The sequence below is a fragment of the Solanum verrucosum genome, unplaced genomic scaffold, assembly GCF_900185275.1.
Source record: "Solanum verrucosum unplaced genomic scaffold, falcon-dt-bn FXZP01000040.1, whole genome shotgun sequence".
Lineage (NCBI taxonomy): Eukaryota > Viridiplantae > Streptophyta > Magnoliopsida > Solanales > Solanaceae > Solanum > Solanum verrucosum.
The window spans coordinates 2310341-2328203 of NW_026020323.1; the positions used below are offsets into that span (position 1 = coordinate 2310341).

Genomic DNA, 17863 nt, shown 5'->3' on the forward strand with positions numbered 1-17863 from the left:
CTATTTTATTTGTTATCGTTATAATAATACATAACAATATTATGATAAATCTACAATATATATTAAAAGTGAATTATGCATGTAATATAAATGTATTATAAGTGTTTTAATGATATATATACTTGATTGGTAAGAAATTGACATAATATTGTATGTGTATTAAAGTGATAAATGTATTTATCAATAAAAATTATATTAAATGTGTTTTATAAATTATTCTCAATAATATGTATTGAAACTATATTATAAATGTACTATAAGTGTTTGATAACAAAAAAAATGTTATTATTATAAATTATAAATATTTTCTTAATATTCTAGAAGCATGAGAGGCAGCTCAGTATCAACATGTCAGCTTCTTGGAAATAAATTCTCATCTTCTTACTATTTGGGTGTTGGAGAAAAAAAGAGAATTGGACAAAGCTTGGAGCTCGCCAACTAATGGTGAATTTAATACTCAAATTGCTATGTTTTTGCATATTTACTGCCTTTTGTGAAAAGTTGGAATAAAGTTAAAACAAGAATATGCATGACGCCCGATGCTTTAACAAGGTACATGACAACCTACCATACTTCATTATTACTACATTGCACATTTACAACTTAATACACTTCTTTTCTCAATTACAGTATTTTGGCAATTACACCGTCAGAGCAAGATGACTATCACCACCACCTATCCAGTTTCTTTACAAATATGTAAATAGCATCACATAAATGCATATACACAGTGCAATCACAAATGTAATGTATACACAACATATGTATATTTATATAAGAGCTATCAATATTTGTGACAATAATCACCTATTTCGTATTGGGCTCGTGCGCGCACGGACAACTGTCGTCTAGTTAATATAACATATGTAAGTTTCTCTTTAAATTTTGTTGTTATACCATGTTCGTTTCACATAGCTTTTAACGTATTAAAAAACAAAATTATCTAATTAATCAAATAAATTTGATATGATAATTCTTAACAAGGAATTTCACCTATAATTTAATAGAACTTTTATCCCAATACTTACTTAATTGACAAATTAAATTAATTTAATATAAGAGAAATACATTCATCTAATTAGTCAAGCATAAATTTTGAATATCCTTAACAATGTAATCTTTAGTTATTAATTTAATATTTTGGGATAATATTTTTCTACAGGTACCTACACATACACAATAGATAAGCTAAGTTACTTTTTTAAATTACATTCCCCAAAGGTTTTGTTTGTTTTTTTAAGAATAACATATCTGAATTTAAATACATATTTAAATAATTAAGAAATTATTTTTAGATCTTAACACTAATTGATTATGACTGTTTATTTTTCAATATCTGAATGTACATAGTTTATTTATCTTTAGGTATAATAAATATAAAATTTCAATAGAAAAAAATATAAATTCATTAAAATAAAATCATTATTTGATTAAAAAAATTGAATACTTATGATTGATAGTGATGGTGGTGGATGGTGGTGGATGGTGGATGGTTGATAACTTGATATTAGTGGCTACTGGCTAGTGATAGTGATGGTAATAGTTGTGATGTAAAGATTGTTAGTGTTGTAGTGACTGATGCGATAGTGGTGATCGGTAATAGTGGTGGTTGTTGTGATGATGATGAAGTGGGGGTGCATGTTTTTAATGGTGATAGCGAATGAAGAATGTGTGGTGGTAGTCGACGGTGGTACTAGTTATAACGATGGAAGTGGTTAGTAGTATAGATTGACCATAGGGTGATAGTTGTTGATAGTGATGGCAAAGATGGCAACAATGACGAAGCCAAGAAGGTGATATATGTGGTAACGACTGATAGTAGTGACAGTTTCCAAGTGGTAGTGATAATGATAGAGATGATTGATGATGGTGATGGTTGATTAGTGGTGAAATATGTGAGTAATGACAAAAGTTAGCAACAAAAAATACCTTTTATATTAAAACTTTGTTCAAAATTTTTATGATTATGAACATCTTAATAACTAAAACCTATTCAAATCAAAATAAATGTGTAAATCTTAATATATACAATACACTTTATAATTTGAATCATTCAAATTCAAACATTTATCAAGAATCCTGACAATATGATTCGATTAGTTGTGGACGGGAAGTTTGGAGAGCTGAGAAGGAAAGTAAAAAGTTGATTTGCTTCCCTGCAAATAATGAAGTAAAGAAAAATAAACGAAAGTGAAAGATTATTTTGTGCATATATTTGTTTGAATGGGAAATGAAAATTAAAATATTTTCTTAATCACAAAGGAAGAGGAATTTCATTATTTGTGTTGCAAAAAGATATTTTTTTGTGATAATTTTTTAATGAGATTGATGTTTCTTAAGAAAGAATATTGTAATTATAATATCACTTTAATATAAATAATACAAAAGTCTCAGTATTTTAAAAGACTAAAATTGTTAACTAATGAGAAAAAATATAGTATATATTTCTCCTATTTTATTTCACCTATTTTCTTCTTCTTTTTTTCTTTCTAAAATGCCAATAATAAGATTAATTTAAAAGGAAAATAAAAGAAAGATCATGCATTAAAAAATTTAGGAAGAGAACTACTTTTTCTATATTTATGGACAATATAATAGTATGTTGCTAAGATTGTAGGATTACAATAATTTTTTAAACCTAACATATAATATATTTATTAATTAAATTATGATTAGTGATTTACTTTGGACAATTAAATCTTAATCATTTAATTTAACTTATGTGATGCGTCACAAATCCAAGTAGAAACTTGGGAAAAATGGAGAGAAGAGAAATGGAGAGAGTCGGATTCATAAAATCATATGCACAAGAACAATATTATTAAAAAGTAGTAACTAATGTTAAAATAAATGTTATATCTTTTTAAATAATTTAAATAAATATTGCACCTCAGATATGTCATTGTCTTTTATATCTCACATAATCTTTTATTACAAACGAAAAGAACAAATTTTAATTTGAATCCCAAAATTTCAATCATGAAAATTGAGACCGAACCAATGATTTGAAAATTTGTAAATCTTTATACATGTGAAACCTTGAATAATTGTGCATTTCGAAAAAGAAAAAAAATCATCAGCTCCACGAACGTAATAACTAGAGATGTCAAATGAGTGGGTTGTGTTGAAATTCGAGAAATAAGAATGAGTTGAAATAGAAGGGAAAACTTACATAAATATACTATAATAAAAAAATATTTACCATTTATAGCAATAACATTTTTTTCACTTGATCACTTTTAATACATTTATAATACATATTACAAAAAACAATTTATTATTCACATATAATACAAGTTATCGATAATACATTTATCACACATTTCAATACACTTATAATACTATGTGTCAACTTATTACCAAACAAGCAAATATATTTTTAAAAAATAGTTTTAATACATATATATTACATACATAATTCACTTTTAATACATATTGCATGTTTAATATAGTATTGCTATAAATGGTATTAAATTAAAAGTATCGCTAAAATTAGTAATTATTCATTAAAAAACACTCATTCAAGTAATTTTTCCAAATAGAAATTGGGGTGAGTCTTGACTTGCCCAAGTTTACTTTGGACTCAAATAGGTTGGGCTCAAATGGGCTTTAAACGGATTGAGTTTTGATCCACTTAATCTCAATAATTATATAAGTTTTATAACCACATTTTGAATTTCAACTTAAGATTTTTTTTAAAAACAAGTTACAAATAGATAGATAATCCTAAAAAATATAAAACAGATAGTAACTTGTACCTTCAACATAGGAATATACATTAAATCAATGCATATAAAGAGTCTTAAAACGGTTGAAATTGAAGATTAAATTGGGGAATTCTCTTAAAATGGATTAAGACTTGAATGAGTTGAGATTGAATCAAATTCAAATTATGAGTCCAATGCTTAAAATTATGGATGGGTTACCTCTAGTTGGACTCGATCAGTTTTGACACCCACCCTAGTAGTAACGTTTCTTGATTTGCCGTTGGTCCATATCCATAAAAGGAAAGGATAATATACAAGACACATGCATCCTTTAGAGAGAAATGACTTGATTTAAGTTTGAGTTGTAGCACAACAGTCCCAGTACATTTGTAAAAATAATTAACTTGCTATTATTACCTCTTAAAATACACTAATGTTGCATGTAAAAATCCTTTACAAAGTGTCAAAGTCGATATATACAAATTAGATCTTTTGCTATATATGTCGATATATATATATATACAACATAGCAAGAGAATCAGAGCTACTGCCAATTTTTCGTTCCGCGCCTCCATGGTGATCAGATCAGTATGGTTCGATGATCATGATACCAAACCTGCAACTATTGAATCCGACTTTGTGATTGTCCCAAGCCCTGAGAACTTGCAAGCCTCATCAACCTGATTGTTTATCTGATAGTAACTATTGAATGCATGCATATGAATTAATGTTTTCTCTTGCATTCACACGATGTCTCGTATCCAAGGCTTGTGCAATCACCACGTACACAAGCATAACTCACACTAGGGTCGTCAAGTTTAGCATTTGGCTTGAGCACACACCATTTCTTTTCCAAATACTTCACATAATTACTAGCTAGAACTAATGGCAAGCTACTAGAACTCTCATAAACATCAGAATTGAGGGGGACAATTACCTTTACTTGATTACCATGGCCAGCTTGGACATTTTGTAGATCAGCTTAGGAAACTTCCATTATATGTTGTCAAGAAATTAAAGGCTCATTTCCAACAGCAACTTACCTACAAAGTCAGAAAGTGTATGTACACATTGAGGTCTATGTTTATAATAATACAACCATATACTTCAATTCGTCGTGATAAACTAGGAATTTAATTAATTCTAATGGAAATCATGGTCTCATGGACAATACATAGAACAAGAAACAGAAAAAGAAGAAATAAAGACAGGATATAATCGATCTGGATTATGATGAGTTCAGTGGAATCGTATTCGATCGTTAAATGCCTCCTCATGAGAAACGAAATTAAACAAGAATCATATTACAGATTGAAATCTCATGCATGGGGAGTGCTGATTTGCTGCACTCCCCATGAGAATTATGTAATGTTGATATTATGTGCACATTAAACCTCCAATAGCATGAGGGAATAATCAAGTCGAACAACAACAACATATATAACCAGTGTAATCCCACTAGTGGAAGTGGGTATGGAGAGGGTGGTGTGTACGCAGCTTTTCCCTTACCTTACCTTTTGAAAGTAGAAAGACTATTTTCGATAGAAACAATAATCAAGTCGAACATTTGACACAATTCTGTTAAATGTCCTCTTCTCTTTCAACTATGAAACTGAAAAGTTCCAGTAATTAATTTTCAATTGTTGTTTTTCATAAAGTGAAAGAAATATGAGCAAGTGAGAGAGGTTCACCTGATGTTCTCATTGTTGTCAAAAGATGGGCAGATATGTTGTTGGACACCCATTTCTCAGCAGCTTTGAAGCTGCCTAAGGTTATAAGCATGTCATTCGGAATACCAACCATAACTTCAATACCAGCATTTCCCAAACCCTTAAGTGTGTCATAATGAGATTGTGTATTGACGAGTGCCCCAATTGACACCTATCCCACTAACTGAGGAAATCGTTGAACGCAAGGCTACAAGACATAACATGAATACTCCAAATGACTGGGAAAAAGGAAAAAATCCCATGTTCCCAATTGCCCTGATATAGATACAACAGATTAAAGTTCACTTCTTCCATTCTTTCTACTAGCTGCACTGAAGGGCATTAAACTACAAAGCAAGATTGTTGTTTGAAGCCAAGAAGAGAAAAGAACTACAGATTACATAATGTAGTATAGCCTGAAATTCCAACTAAATCTTAAACTATATTCTAAAAACTATTAAAAATACATACTCATAAGTTTATATTATCATTGTTTTATTAAGGAAATATAATTAGACTGGTTTAAGAGTCGCCACTTAATTTTAAACTATTGTTTTTAAAAGACTAAAACAGAAATCTAATGAAAACTTAAAAGTGGTTCGGGGTTCTTATTAGTATTTCGAGAGTTTGAAAGCACCCGAAATGCCCCCCAATTAATTATTTGGCTAAAATAATTTTAACTTAGCTTGAATTGCAAAACTGAGCTATTTTGTAGTTAGGACCATTTTAAGGAAGAAAAAGAAAAATATTGAAATATTATCTAAGTGAAATATTTTGTAAACTTATTTATTTATTTATTCTTTAAGTCAAGTAAAAGAGGAATACTTTAGTTAAGCAACTAATTCAAAATGGGTGTCTTTCGGGGATCTGAATTTTTAAAACCTTAAGGTTAAAGAGCAGATATTGACAAGCGAAAAACACAATAAAACAAAGAGGGAAAGAGACTTGGGCCCAAATCTGATTTTCCTGTCCGCCTGGGCCAGTATTTGGGCTCATTTTCGTTTTGGCCCTTTAGCCTATTTGAGCCGCTTGCACCTGCCCTAAACTAACATAAAATAAAATATTCTTTGACAAGGGCTAAGAACTAAGAACTAACAAGTAATAGCAAATAAGATGACAAGGACTTAGGCCCAAAGTAACAAAATACAACTTTTAAAATAAAGAGTGGGCCTTTTGAGCCCCTTTGCCATGTATTATATCAGCTCTAACTCCCGTATTTCTTTTTTTGGTTTCGAACACCTATACGTCTAATTTCCTTGCTCGAAATTAGTGAGGCTGACTCAATAAATAGTGCTACAGGCCCTTTGTGGCCTAACCGGAATGCGAATGGGGAAAACATTTGAGTCCAGATGAGACTCCATCACATGACAATAAAGGGAAAACATTAATATTTATTCATTGTGATAAATGAGATTTACAATAAAATGACATAATCAAAATGAAAGAAAGGTTGGGTATGAATGAGTTACTGGATAGTTTTGACAAATTCCAACCTTTTTATACAAAGAAAATCATTCAAAGGAACTTAACACCAACAAACAAAATAATTGAGACCTTAAAGTATATCTATCAAAGACCAAAGTAAAATAATAAATAAATAAAAAAGAGTTGAAGGCATTCGTTCAAACCAACTAAATAAATATAAAGCTCAGGTATAAGACTAAGAACTTTAGGAAATACTCTATTCAATCAGATTATATAAAATAATTAAAAAAAAAAATCTAACAATCAATTAATTCCAACAAAACATATTATAATTTTCTCAAAAGAATTTTCAAGGAACAGAGCCCAAGTATGGTGCCACACTGATGATCCTTTAGTCTAATCAAATGCACAAACAAACAAAATAAGGCATGAACGGCTAATTGTAACTCATCAAATAATTAGCTAAACTATGACAAAATGAACTGAAATATTTAGCACTACAAAGAAGAACATATGCAAACTAGTTAGGCGTGTTAAATAATCCGAATAAAGGAGCATGTTGGAAACAAAACAAGGCACAGCTAAACCTGATCCCAGCAAAATTCGATTATACATACTTGGATACGAAGAACAACAACATACAACTCAGCCGAAATGTAAATAATGAAGTACTTCTATCTAAAGATTCAATTTTTTTTAAGAAAAAATAAAATCAGAAAGAATGATAAGTCATCACCACTTTACCAACTTAATTTTAAATCACCAAAGCAATAACAAAGACACTTATGAAATGCTACTGGAGAACATCTTAGATAACACATTTATACCTACAACCTAACATGCTCAACTGACCAAAACTAATAGACTAATTAAATTCACATGGTAGGCAACAGTAACTTAAATAAGAACTATTACATAATAAGAACTTAAGAACTATTACAGAATTCCCACGACTTTAATGAGCATGGTTCAATCCTACACTTTAAACATATTGCTACCCATTCATATGTAATCTAGGAGATAAATAAGGGACTGAGCAGGAGAAAATTTTTTAAAAAATGCACATTCGCGCGAGACATTTAAGACTTAATGTAGAATAGCTAGAAACCGCATAAATTTGATCGTTCTGATTTATCTAGTGTCCAAATAAACTGATCATTCAAAGCAAGATTCCATTCATTAATCAAAAGATACTCTCAGCTCAAGAACAATGAGGACAGGGGGACCGAGCAAACAAGCATGGATGAAGAGGTTCAGCCGTTTTAAAATTTTAAAAACACTACCATGGATGTTTGGGCTCGAGCTAGCATAATATCCATCTATAGACTAGATGCAAACAGGGTAGTGCTAATCCAAAATAAGCAGAGCTTCATATTAGCAATGATACGAGTAGAACGCTATAACACAGATTTTGAAACTATAAGTTTAGCGAAGAGTTCAAACAAGCTACATAGCTAGTAAATACACTCAGTAATCATATCATAATATTTAATGAACTATAACCATAGATGAGCAGTGAAAGGAAAAAGGTAAAAAAGAACCAAGTCCAAATCTACAGCTAAATAACATATTAATTGAAACTAAGGCGAAATTTAGAGGGATCTTTATCTCTGTGCGGGCAGCGAAATAGAACGGGATGAGCAAGGAGTCGACCTTCCTACCACACGAACTCGAACACGAATAGTGGACAAGAATTTTGAGCAAAAACTGAACCCAAACACTTAAAAAAAACTATTGTATCGTTTGTCTCTGAAACGTATTTTGGTTTGTATTTAGAATACTAGTGCTCAAGCATTTCTCTGTATTGTTTTTTTCCCTAAAAAATTCCCCTTTGCACTGGAGAAAGAGAACCTTTATATAGAGAGGATTAGGTCAAAATTTGGGGGCAAAGGCTGATTTTTGAGTAAGGACAAGGGCCCAAATTGAAATTCAAAACCCAAATCCTTTCACCAATTTAGGAAACACCATTTTCTTGAGGTTTTAACTCATTCCGAAAGGGGAAAGGGGGACGGATGGGTGGGATCGAATCACTCTCCTTGGGCGCGACGTGGATCGATCCCACACTACAACGACAGAGGACGCAACTACTGGAAACGTACTGGATTCAGAGGCAAAGGAAGAAGACGACAAAGGCGCTAGCGTACTGCTCCTGCGATTTCCGTTTACACTGCAAGAAATTTGATTATTAAGGACGAATTATTTTATCACTTAAAAATCATATTTCGTCACAAAAATAAATTTATGACAAAAAATATTTTGTCAATCTTTCGTCTTTAAACGCTCGTCTCTAATAGTATATAAAGACAATTTAGTGTGTCGTCACTGAAAGTCTTATATTAACTACAAAAAGAATATTTGTCCCCAAATGCATAGTATTTGCAACGAACTTATTTGTCATAAAAATGTAAATATTTTGTAGCTAAAAATGTCATATCGTCACTAAAAGTGTGTCTAACAAAATTTATTTGTCACTAATTATTAATTTAATTAGTGACGATCTTGATCGTCTTTAACGTTATGCATAATTTGTAGTAAAAAGAATAAGATTCTGTCACTAAAAGATGACAATTTCATGGTTGAAAAAATATTTTTGGCAGATAATTGGCGGTATTAATGATGAATTAATTTGTAGTTAAAAATATAATTATTATTGTAATTATTTTTGTCACTAAATATCATCACTTCATGTTAAATAAAAAAGTAGCAATAGGGTTACTTATTTTTTATCCAAAGAAGATATTTTTGTGACCTAATATAATTCTTATAACATTTAATGCTATGTAAATAAATATGTACTTAAACTATTTGTTGTTAATACATGTCAATTTCAATTGTTAAAGTACGCAATCTATGTAAATAAAAACATTATATAAAAATAATATACCAAAAAAACATAAATAAAAACACCGTATATTATAATAATTTGTAGATAACACTTGCATACAAACTCATTAAGTAAATAAAATGAAATTACTCAAACAAAAATAGATAAATCTAATTGAGGTACGAAAACAATAACAAATTTAAAAATATAAAACTATGTAGTTTCCTTGTATACCAGTGCTCCATTATCTTACATTTTCACTCATTCACTTTTTTACATCTTCATCATTCATGTACCTGTGTAAAAGAAAATAAATAATTTTAGTATTCAAACTTTAATTCTAAAAATACTTTTTGATATCATGATGTAAACAAAATATGTATTCAAACTTTAATTTTAAAAATAATATTAATTAGTGAACTAAATTATAAAATGAGAATATATAAAATAATTTCTTCTATTCAAAATTATTAAACATTCAAGTATCACAATCAACTCCTTATTGAAATGGTGTCAAGAATTTCTACATTCAATCAACACCAAGTAAAAGTTGAATAACAATTTTGTAAAATAATTGTTCCTTATACTAATTGAAACAAATATTTAAAAAGTTATAGAGCATTAACAAATGCTAGATGGACATAATTTGGGATACTAGATAAAAGAAGGAAAAGAAACGAGAGAGAGCAGTAAAATACCTATAGGAATGGAATGTAGTATTTGTATTCTAGTTGGTTTTTTAGATTTAAGTGGATAGATTTTAATTTATTAATAATTCTAAAAAGGAGGAAAAAAGTGAGTGGGTAGTTTCATGTAACGTGGGATGGAAAATGGGGAATGAGTGAAGGAAATTTAATGCATTGAAAGTGGAGGTAAGGTCAAATACTTAAAAGTTAAATTTTATTTTTTTACTTTTACTATAATATTTTAGTTTTAAAATATAAATTCTCACAACTATGATTTCCGTCACTTAATGGGTTTCCATTAACTACTAAAATTATTTAATTTGTTTGACATAATCAAGTAAAAATAGTATGTCAATTATACTCCATCTATATAGATAAATTTTAAAAAATGTAAATTACATTCAAATAGATAAATAATAAAATGAGAATAAAATTTGGTATCTATGTGACAAAAATTATTTGTCGCAAAATTATATGTTAAATAGAGACAATAATATCATCATCGCTAATTATTTAAATTATTAGGGACAAAAAATAAAGTCACAATTAAATGTAAAATTTGTAGTTAAATTTTACAATAATTAAGTACAAATTGTAATTCGTCGCTATTGATTCATCATAGTTTTAGTGAGCAAAATTTTTCGTGCCCAAATGTAGATTATTTTAGGACAAAAGATGATTTGTCATAAATTGGGTACATCATTTAGTGACAAAATAATGTGTCATTGATAGCTTTATATTTGTAACTAATAGTACTCAATAAATGGCGCCAACTTATTTTTTGGTGGGAAATTTTAATAGACAAAAATATGCTACAAAATTTTATGTTTCGTCACTTAAAGTATTGGCCATAGATCTTTAGCAACGTAATATGATTTTCGTCATTAAAGATGAACAATTAGTGACGAATTTCTATTGTAGCTAGTAATTTCGTAGCTAAATATCATATTTGTTGTAGTGTTACTTCACGTCGTGGAATCCTCTTTTGTTAACGTTAGCGTTGAGAGGTTGTTGTCGTTTCTGAAAAAATGTGAACGTCGGAACGTCGTTTATTGCTTTCCGTGTGATATCGCTGTGCGTTATCGTTAGAGAAAAATATCAAAATTGTCCTTTATCTTTGAGTTAAGAGTCAAAGTAATCTTTGTCTTTAAACATGGAGCACTAATAATCCTCCATGTTTCAAGAATTGGTGCATTTTTGGTATTCTCTCAAACATCCATTCAATTTTTAAGGGTGATTGATTTTGTACACCAAAACAACAGCGGAAAATTACAAAACCTGCACAATAGACACTAAAATTGTACCAGAAAAGTTTCAAAACAGTGTCGAAATTACGCCAAAAACAGCAGCACCATTTCGCTGCACTGAAACTGCACAAAAAAGTAGTAGAAAAGCATCAAAACAATACCAAAGTTGTACGAGAACAACACCAAAACAATCCCCAAAATTGCATCAAACACCGACTTCGCACTAAAACAGTACTAGATTTCCACAAAAACTACACCTAAAAATACAAAACACAATAACAAAATATAGTTTAAACTTGAAGGCTTAATGACGATGAAAACTGCTTTGCATTGATAGAAACAAAAATAAATTATCTTTGTTGAAGACTTCCATTGAAGGGAGATGAACAAAAAACAAAAAGGAAAAAAAGAGATTATTCAAAAGCAACAAGATGCAACTAATTGAGTCTTATGCAACTACCAATCTCTTTATTTTTATTCTGTTTGACTACGAGCATCGAAGCTATGGAATTAGAGATGGGGAAGATCTGTAGGTTAGCAATGGTGAAAACAATTTCTTACGTGGGCACAACCGTTAATAATTAGACGGATGTTTGAGATAATATCAAAAGTGCACCAATTCTTGAAACATGAAGGACTATTAGTGCTCCATGTTAAAATATAAGGATTACTTTGACTCTTAACTCAAAGATAGAGGACAATTTTGATCCTTTTCTCGTTATCGTTAGAACGAGTTGGGTTAACGTTGGAAAGGTTCTGGGTTATTATGGGTTCTTTGCTGATACATTAAATGGGCTGGGTTGGGTATGTTTGTTGATGGGTCGGCTGGAACTTTAAAAAAAAATCAAAAGGGAATGAGGGAATGGGCTGGGAATTTCGGATGATGGCATTGGGCTGCTGGAAATTGGGAATTGTATGGCCCAACTTGGAGTCTTAAAAGGGTAAGGTAAAAGGGTAGTTACTACTACAATAAAAGGGTTATGTTTGCAATTAGAAAGACTACATGAATTAACAATTTAACCATACAAAATTAATGTTGTAGTCAAATTGATTTTGATTAGCAAATCCGGCTAAAATTTGAAAATAAGATGAATTGATATTAATTAATTAATGAGCTTCTTAATCTTAACAAAATAAAATAATTAACTTAATAGAAATAACTAATTCAACAACATATCCATAATTTAAACTAAGCTAAATTAATAAAGCATTTAACTAAAAAAAAAAAAGTAAAATCTTTTTGAGATAGCTTTCAAATATTTGTAAAATATATTAGTAACATATGTAACGATTTAAAACATATTTATTATTTAAAATATTATAAAAAGTGAGTAAAATTCTTTAAAATAACTTGAAACATAGTTTGAATTTTTTTTATAAAATTAGTTATTTCAAATCATTTGAAATTAAAGAAACTCGAAAATTAATTTCTATCGTGGAGGTCCAAATTGGGTGTCAACAATCATTTTATAATAAACATGCTCCGTGATGAAAATTAAACACATAGATTATAAGCTTCAACCTTGCTTATAAAGGAGCATCTAATTCTATTTACCTATCACTAGTTTTAGCCATTTCTCAATATTCTTCCCTTCTTGTTAATGACATGGCACAAAAGAAAAATAATTATCCATCTTAGAGTTATGTGCACAGAACTCAGAAGGATTACAAAATCTAGTCATCTAGCTTGATTCTGCTGAACCCGTAGCTTTTTCTCAGTTTTCTTTCTTTCATGTCTCGCCGTACATCTTCCACCCCAGGCCAGTTTTCAGATTCAGCATATACCAAGCTTAACAAAGCATAATTAGCAGCATTTTCAGGTTCAGATTTGGTGAGTCTATGAGCCAAACGCTCTGCAACTTCAAGTCTTCCATGTAATTTACAAGAAGAAATCAGGGAGCTCCAAATTCTGTTGGTAGGTTTAATAGGCATTCTGCTAATGACCTCACTGGCATCTTCTAGCTTACCTGCCCTTCCCAGGAGATCAATGTAGCAAGCATAGAGCTCCACAGTAATTGAGCAACTTTTATCCTTTGACGCTTCATCAAAGAGCTTCTTTCCCTCCTCAAAAAGACCGCAGTGATTACATGCTGATAGAATTGCAAGTAATGCAATTGAATCAGTCTTTATCCCACTCTCTTTCATTTCATGAAAAAGTTCCAACGCCTTGTCTCCAAAACCATGAGTCCCATAAGCATTGATTAAGGCACTCCATGATGCAGAATCTCTTATAGACATCTCTTGGAAAACTTGAGCAGAGCCCTTCAGAAAACCACATTTTGAGTACATGTTTATGAGGGAGTTACCAATGAACAAATGTGAACTAAGACCACTTGTAAAAGCATAGCCATGCACTCCTCGCCCATAGCATACCGATAATAGATTAGTACAAGCAGAAATTAGTGCTAATAAAGTAACATCATTTGGTTGAATTCCACTCAGCAGCATCTCATTGAAAAGCTTTATAGCTTCTTCACAACTAGATTTATTTCGAGTATAGCTCGTTATGAGAGCAGTCCACATTACCACATCTTTGTTAGTTGACCGATCAAATACATTCTTCATTGGCTGCAATGTTTCCCCACATCCAGAATACATGTGTACAATAGCAGACGAAAATTTAGTATCCGAGTCAAACCCATGGCGAAATGCATATCCATGTATCTCTTTTCCATACTTCAACTCAGCACAAGCTGGTAATATACTAGTCAATGTAACTCTATTTGGTTTAACATTTTCCAACTGCATTAAACGAAATAACTCAACCGCTCTGGCATACAACTCCTCAGCTATGCATCCAGATATCATGGCAGTCCAGGAGACTTCATTTTTCACTTCCATTCTCTGAAAAACAAGAAAAGCCAAATCTGGCTCACAACATTTCCAATAAAAATCTACCAAAGCAGTTGTCAAGAAAATCGAAGTTTCCATTCTTTCATCAACTACTGTAAGAGCATGGATAGCTCTTCCTAGTTTTAAATTCTTGGTCTGAATACAAGCAGATATAACACTAGCGATTAACTCAGGTTTTGGCACAAAACCATGTATATTATACATCTCCTTAAACAACTCCAATGATTCTAACAAATATCCATTCATATAATAGCAATTTATCATTGAATTCCACGAGATGATATCTCTTTCCGGCATTGTATCAAACAGTTGGTACGCAGCTTTTGTTTCGGAGAATTTTGCATACATTGATATAAGAGAATTAGATATTGCACATTCTGAAGAATACCCATTTTTGAGGACGTAGCTATGAAGCTGAAGACCAAATAATTGATGATGAACACAAGCTTTGATGATTGAAGGAAGAAGGAAGGTACTACTTGCATGAGAACAGTGAACTTTTGCAGTGTAGAGCTCAAGGGCTTGATCATATTTCCCCTTCACAACCAACTGTTTGATTGTGTTGTGAACTTCTGAAAAGGATGATAAAGTTGATATGAACCTTTTGATTATTTTTCCCATATTATGATTTCGCCATTTCCAGTTCACCTTAGACCTTAGTCTAAAATGCCATGATAACTTTTGATTTAAAATTTGAAAAAAGAGTTTTGGGCATAATCTAAAATTCTAAAATGTATCAAGTGGATAAATTAATCAGTTGAAATGTATATACTTTTAATTATATACATCATCTTCAATTGTTACATGTATGAAGTTTTAAGGCTTACTGGAACTAATTCGAATAATTTTTTTAAAAAAAACATATTTTAAGCCATTAATTTATTTACTTAATGAATATTTAAAAATATGCTTAAAAAGGATTAGAAATTTGAATCAAAAGTATTTAATAAAACCATTTCAAATGTTCAATTGAAATAAATCGTAATTGGAGAATCTTATTAGCTCAATTGGTTGACTATTTGAACTCTCACTTTGTTGGTGAAGATTTGATTCTCCATATTGTAATTCCCTACCCATTTCCCCTTTCCTACCCCCCAATAAAGAAAAAACGTAATTCGAATATCATTATTGACATACGTATAACGTTATTAGAATATCCTAAGTTAATTATGATCCCCAAATAATAACAAAATAGGTCTCTTATACATAACGTGATGGAATAGATAAAGAGTTCACACTAAATGTGTTCAAGAAAAATTGAAAAAACTAAACAAATAAAACAGATCAAATTGACATTAAAGAACCAACATTAGTTTGGGTTGATTTTAAATTTAAAACGATTGACAATTTCTGTTTTGGTTCAATATATGACGAAACCTTATTTGACAATATCGTTGGCATAAAGGTTTCGATTCAAGCGAGAGCCCAAATAGGAGATGGGAGAAGATCTTGATCGAAAGCTCCACTGTTTTGAATATTGAGGAAGAATGAAATTCAATCAAATCAATTTGAGAATATCATCGGTTGTTGCCTGTTAGATGGAACAATTGATCGACCAAACTAGGTTAGGCGATCACAGTTGCCAATCAAGTTAACGTCATTTGCTTTGAATTGAGTTATAATTGAGACTAATATCGTATATAATTCAATCATGTGAAATGTAATCGTCATTTAAATTAGTAATAATTATATTTTTCAAATCAATGTTATCTAATAAAAAAATAGTTTTCTAATGATGAAGAGGGCCAACTTGACTTAGCTTAGCTCGATACTGTAGAAAAATCAATTGAGCTCTGCTCGGACTTAGACTCGACACGCATAAAAGGAACCGTGATGTTTGTTTGTGCTCATACCCATAAAAAGGAAGAATAATAAAAGCTTCAAAAGCATTCGATAAAAGCAAGACTGTCAAAAGGAAAGACACATATTTTTCAAAAAGAAATAACGTGATTAAAATTTGAGGCCTTTCACAACAATCTCTCACTACCAACAATAACATTTGTAAAAAATAATTTAACTAATATCCACTGCCAATGAAAGTCTATTTTACACCGTTAGAATCTTTCAAAGCTTGCAACAAGTAAAAGTTTTAAATTATTTTTGACTTATAATATTTACATAATATTATAAAAGCAACTTAAACTATAATAGGAAGGCTCTCATGTTCTTGATTTCATCCTCAATTTAAGGATATCTTTATTTAGTAGGCGTTTGACTATGCGATATCATATCACGATATGAAATCGTGAGATGAAGTCAGTGTTTGGATATGTGATTTCACGCTGATTCCATATCATGAGATGAAATACCATATTCTCCAAAAATCATGATATGAGAATTTCATATCATGATTTGAGATATTACTATATTATAGAAGAGTCTAGGAATGACTACCAATGGTCCAATAAGATCACTACTAATGTCCAATATATTTATAAAATATATAAGTGGGCCCCACCACCTTCCACTTAAATACTACATATTATATATTATTAATTACTATACTATAAATCACAACTAATATCCAACATATTTATCAAACTATATAAGTGGGCCCAACCACCTTCCACTTAAATACTACATATTATATATTAATTACTATACTATAAATGACTTAAATACTCCATATTATCTATTAAAATAATTAACAATTATTTGACACTTTAAATTCTATCAATGCCATATAAATTAGGATAAAAAACCTAACATATAATATTTAAATATATTTAAAAATAATATAAGTAATACTATACATTACAATAATTAACAGCTTAATTATTTAAAACTTATATAAAAAATTTAATTGACTCTCTAAATTCTATTGGTACCACATAAAATGGATTATATAATAAACATATATTGTTTGAAATTGACGAAAAAGAAACAATAAATTACAATAGTTAATAAAAAAAAATAGTCCACTCCAAAAAATCTATCAATTAACAACATATATTGTTTGAAATTGATGAAAAAGAAATTATAAATTACAATAATTAACAAAATAAATCTCTCGACTCCAACAAATCTATCAATTAATGCCACATAAATTGGGACATGGCAAATAACATATATTATTAAAAAATTAGGTTCAAAATGTACTAAAAAATACAATAATTAACAACTTAATATATTAAAGAGACATATAAAAAATGGGTTAATATTTGAAATTCTGCATCTGCCACATAAATTAGAATAAATAGAGTAATAAATATTATTTTCAAAATTATGTTTAAAAAAAAGTACAACAAATCACAATAGCTAACAATTTAAAATATTTTTAAAATCATATAAAAATTTCAATAACTTCTCAAATTCCATAATATGACATAAATTAAAAAAAAAAGTGTTATAAATCATAATGAATAGTACAATATTTAAACTACTTTAAAAGTATTATAAATTGTAATAAATA

At 29.9% G+C, this 17863-nt stretch overlaps 1 protein-coding gene across 1 annotated transcript; it reads right to left on the reverse strand.

The window, feature by feature from the left end:
- Positions 1–13261: 13261 nt before the first annotated feature.
- LOC125835423 (pentatricopeptide repeat-containing protein At4g31070, mitochondrial) lies at positions 13262–15072 on the reverse strand. Its single transcript, XM_049514550.1, has one exon. It carries the CDS (start codon positions 15070–15072, stop codon positions 13273–13275), a length of 1800 nt encoding a protein of 599 aa, XP_049370507.1. The 3' UTR covers positions 13262–13272.
- Positions 15073–17863: the final 2791 nt, after the last annotated feature.

Bases quoted from the DNA above. Each gene is read 5' to 3' on its own strand.
- LOC125835423 (XM_049514550.1), bottom strand. From the start codon at position 15,072: ATGGGAAAAATAATCAAAAGGTTCATATCAACTTTATCATCCTTTTCA.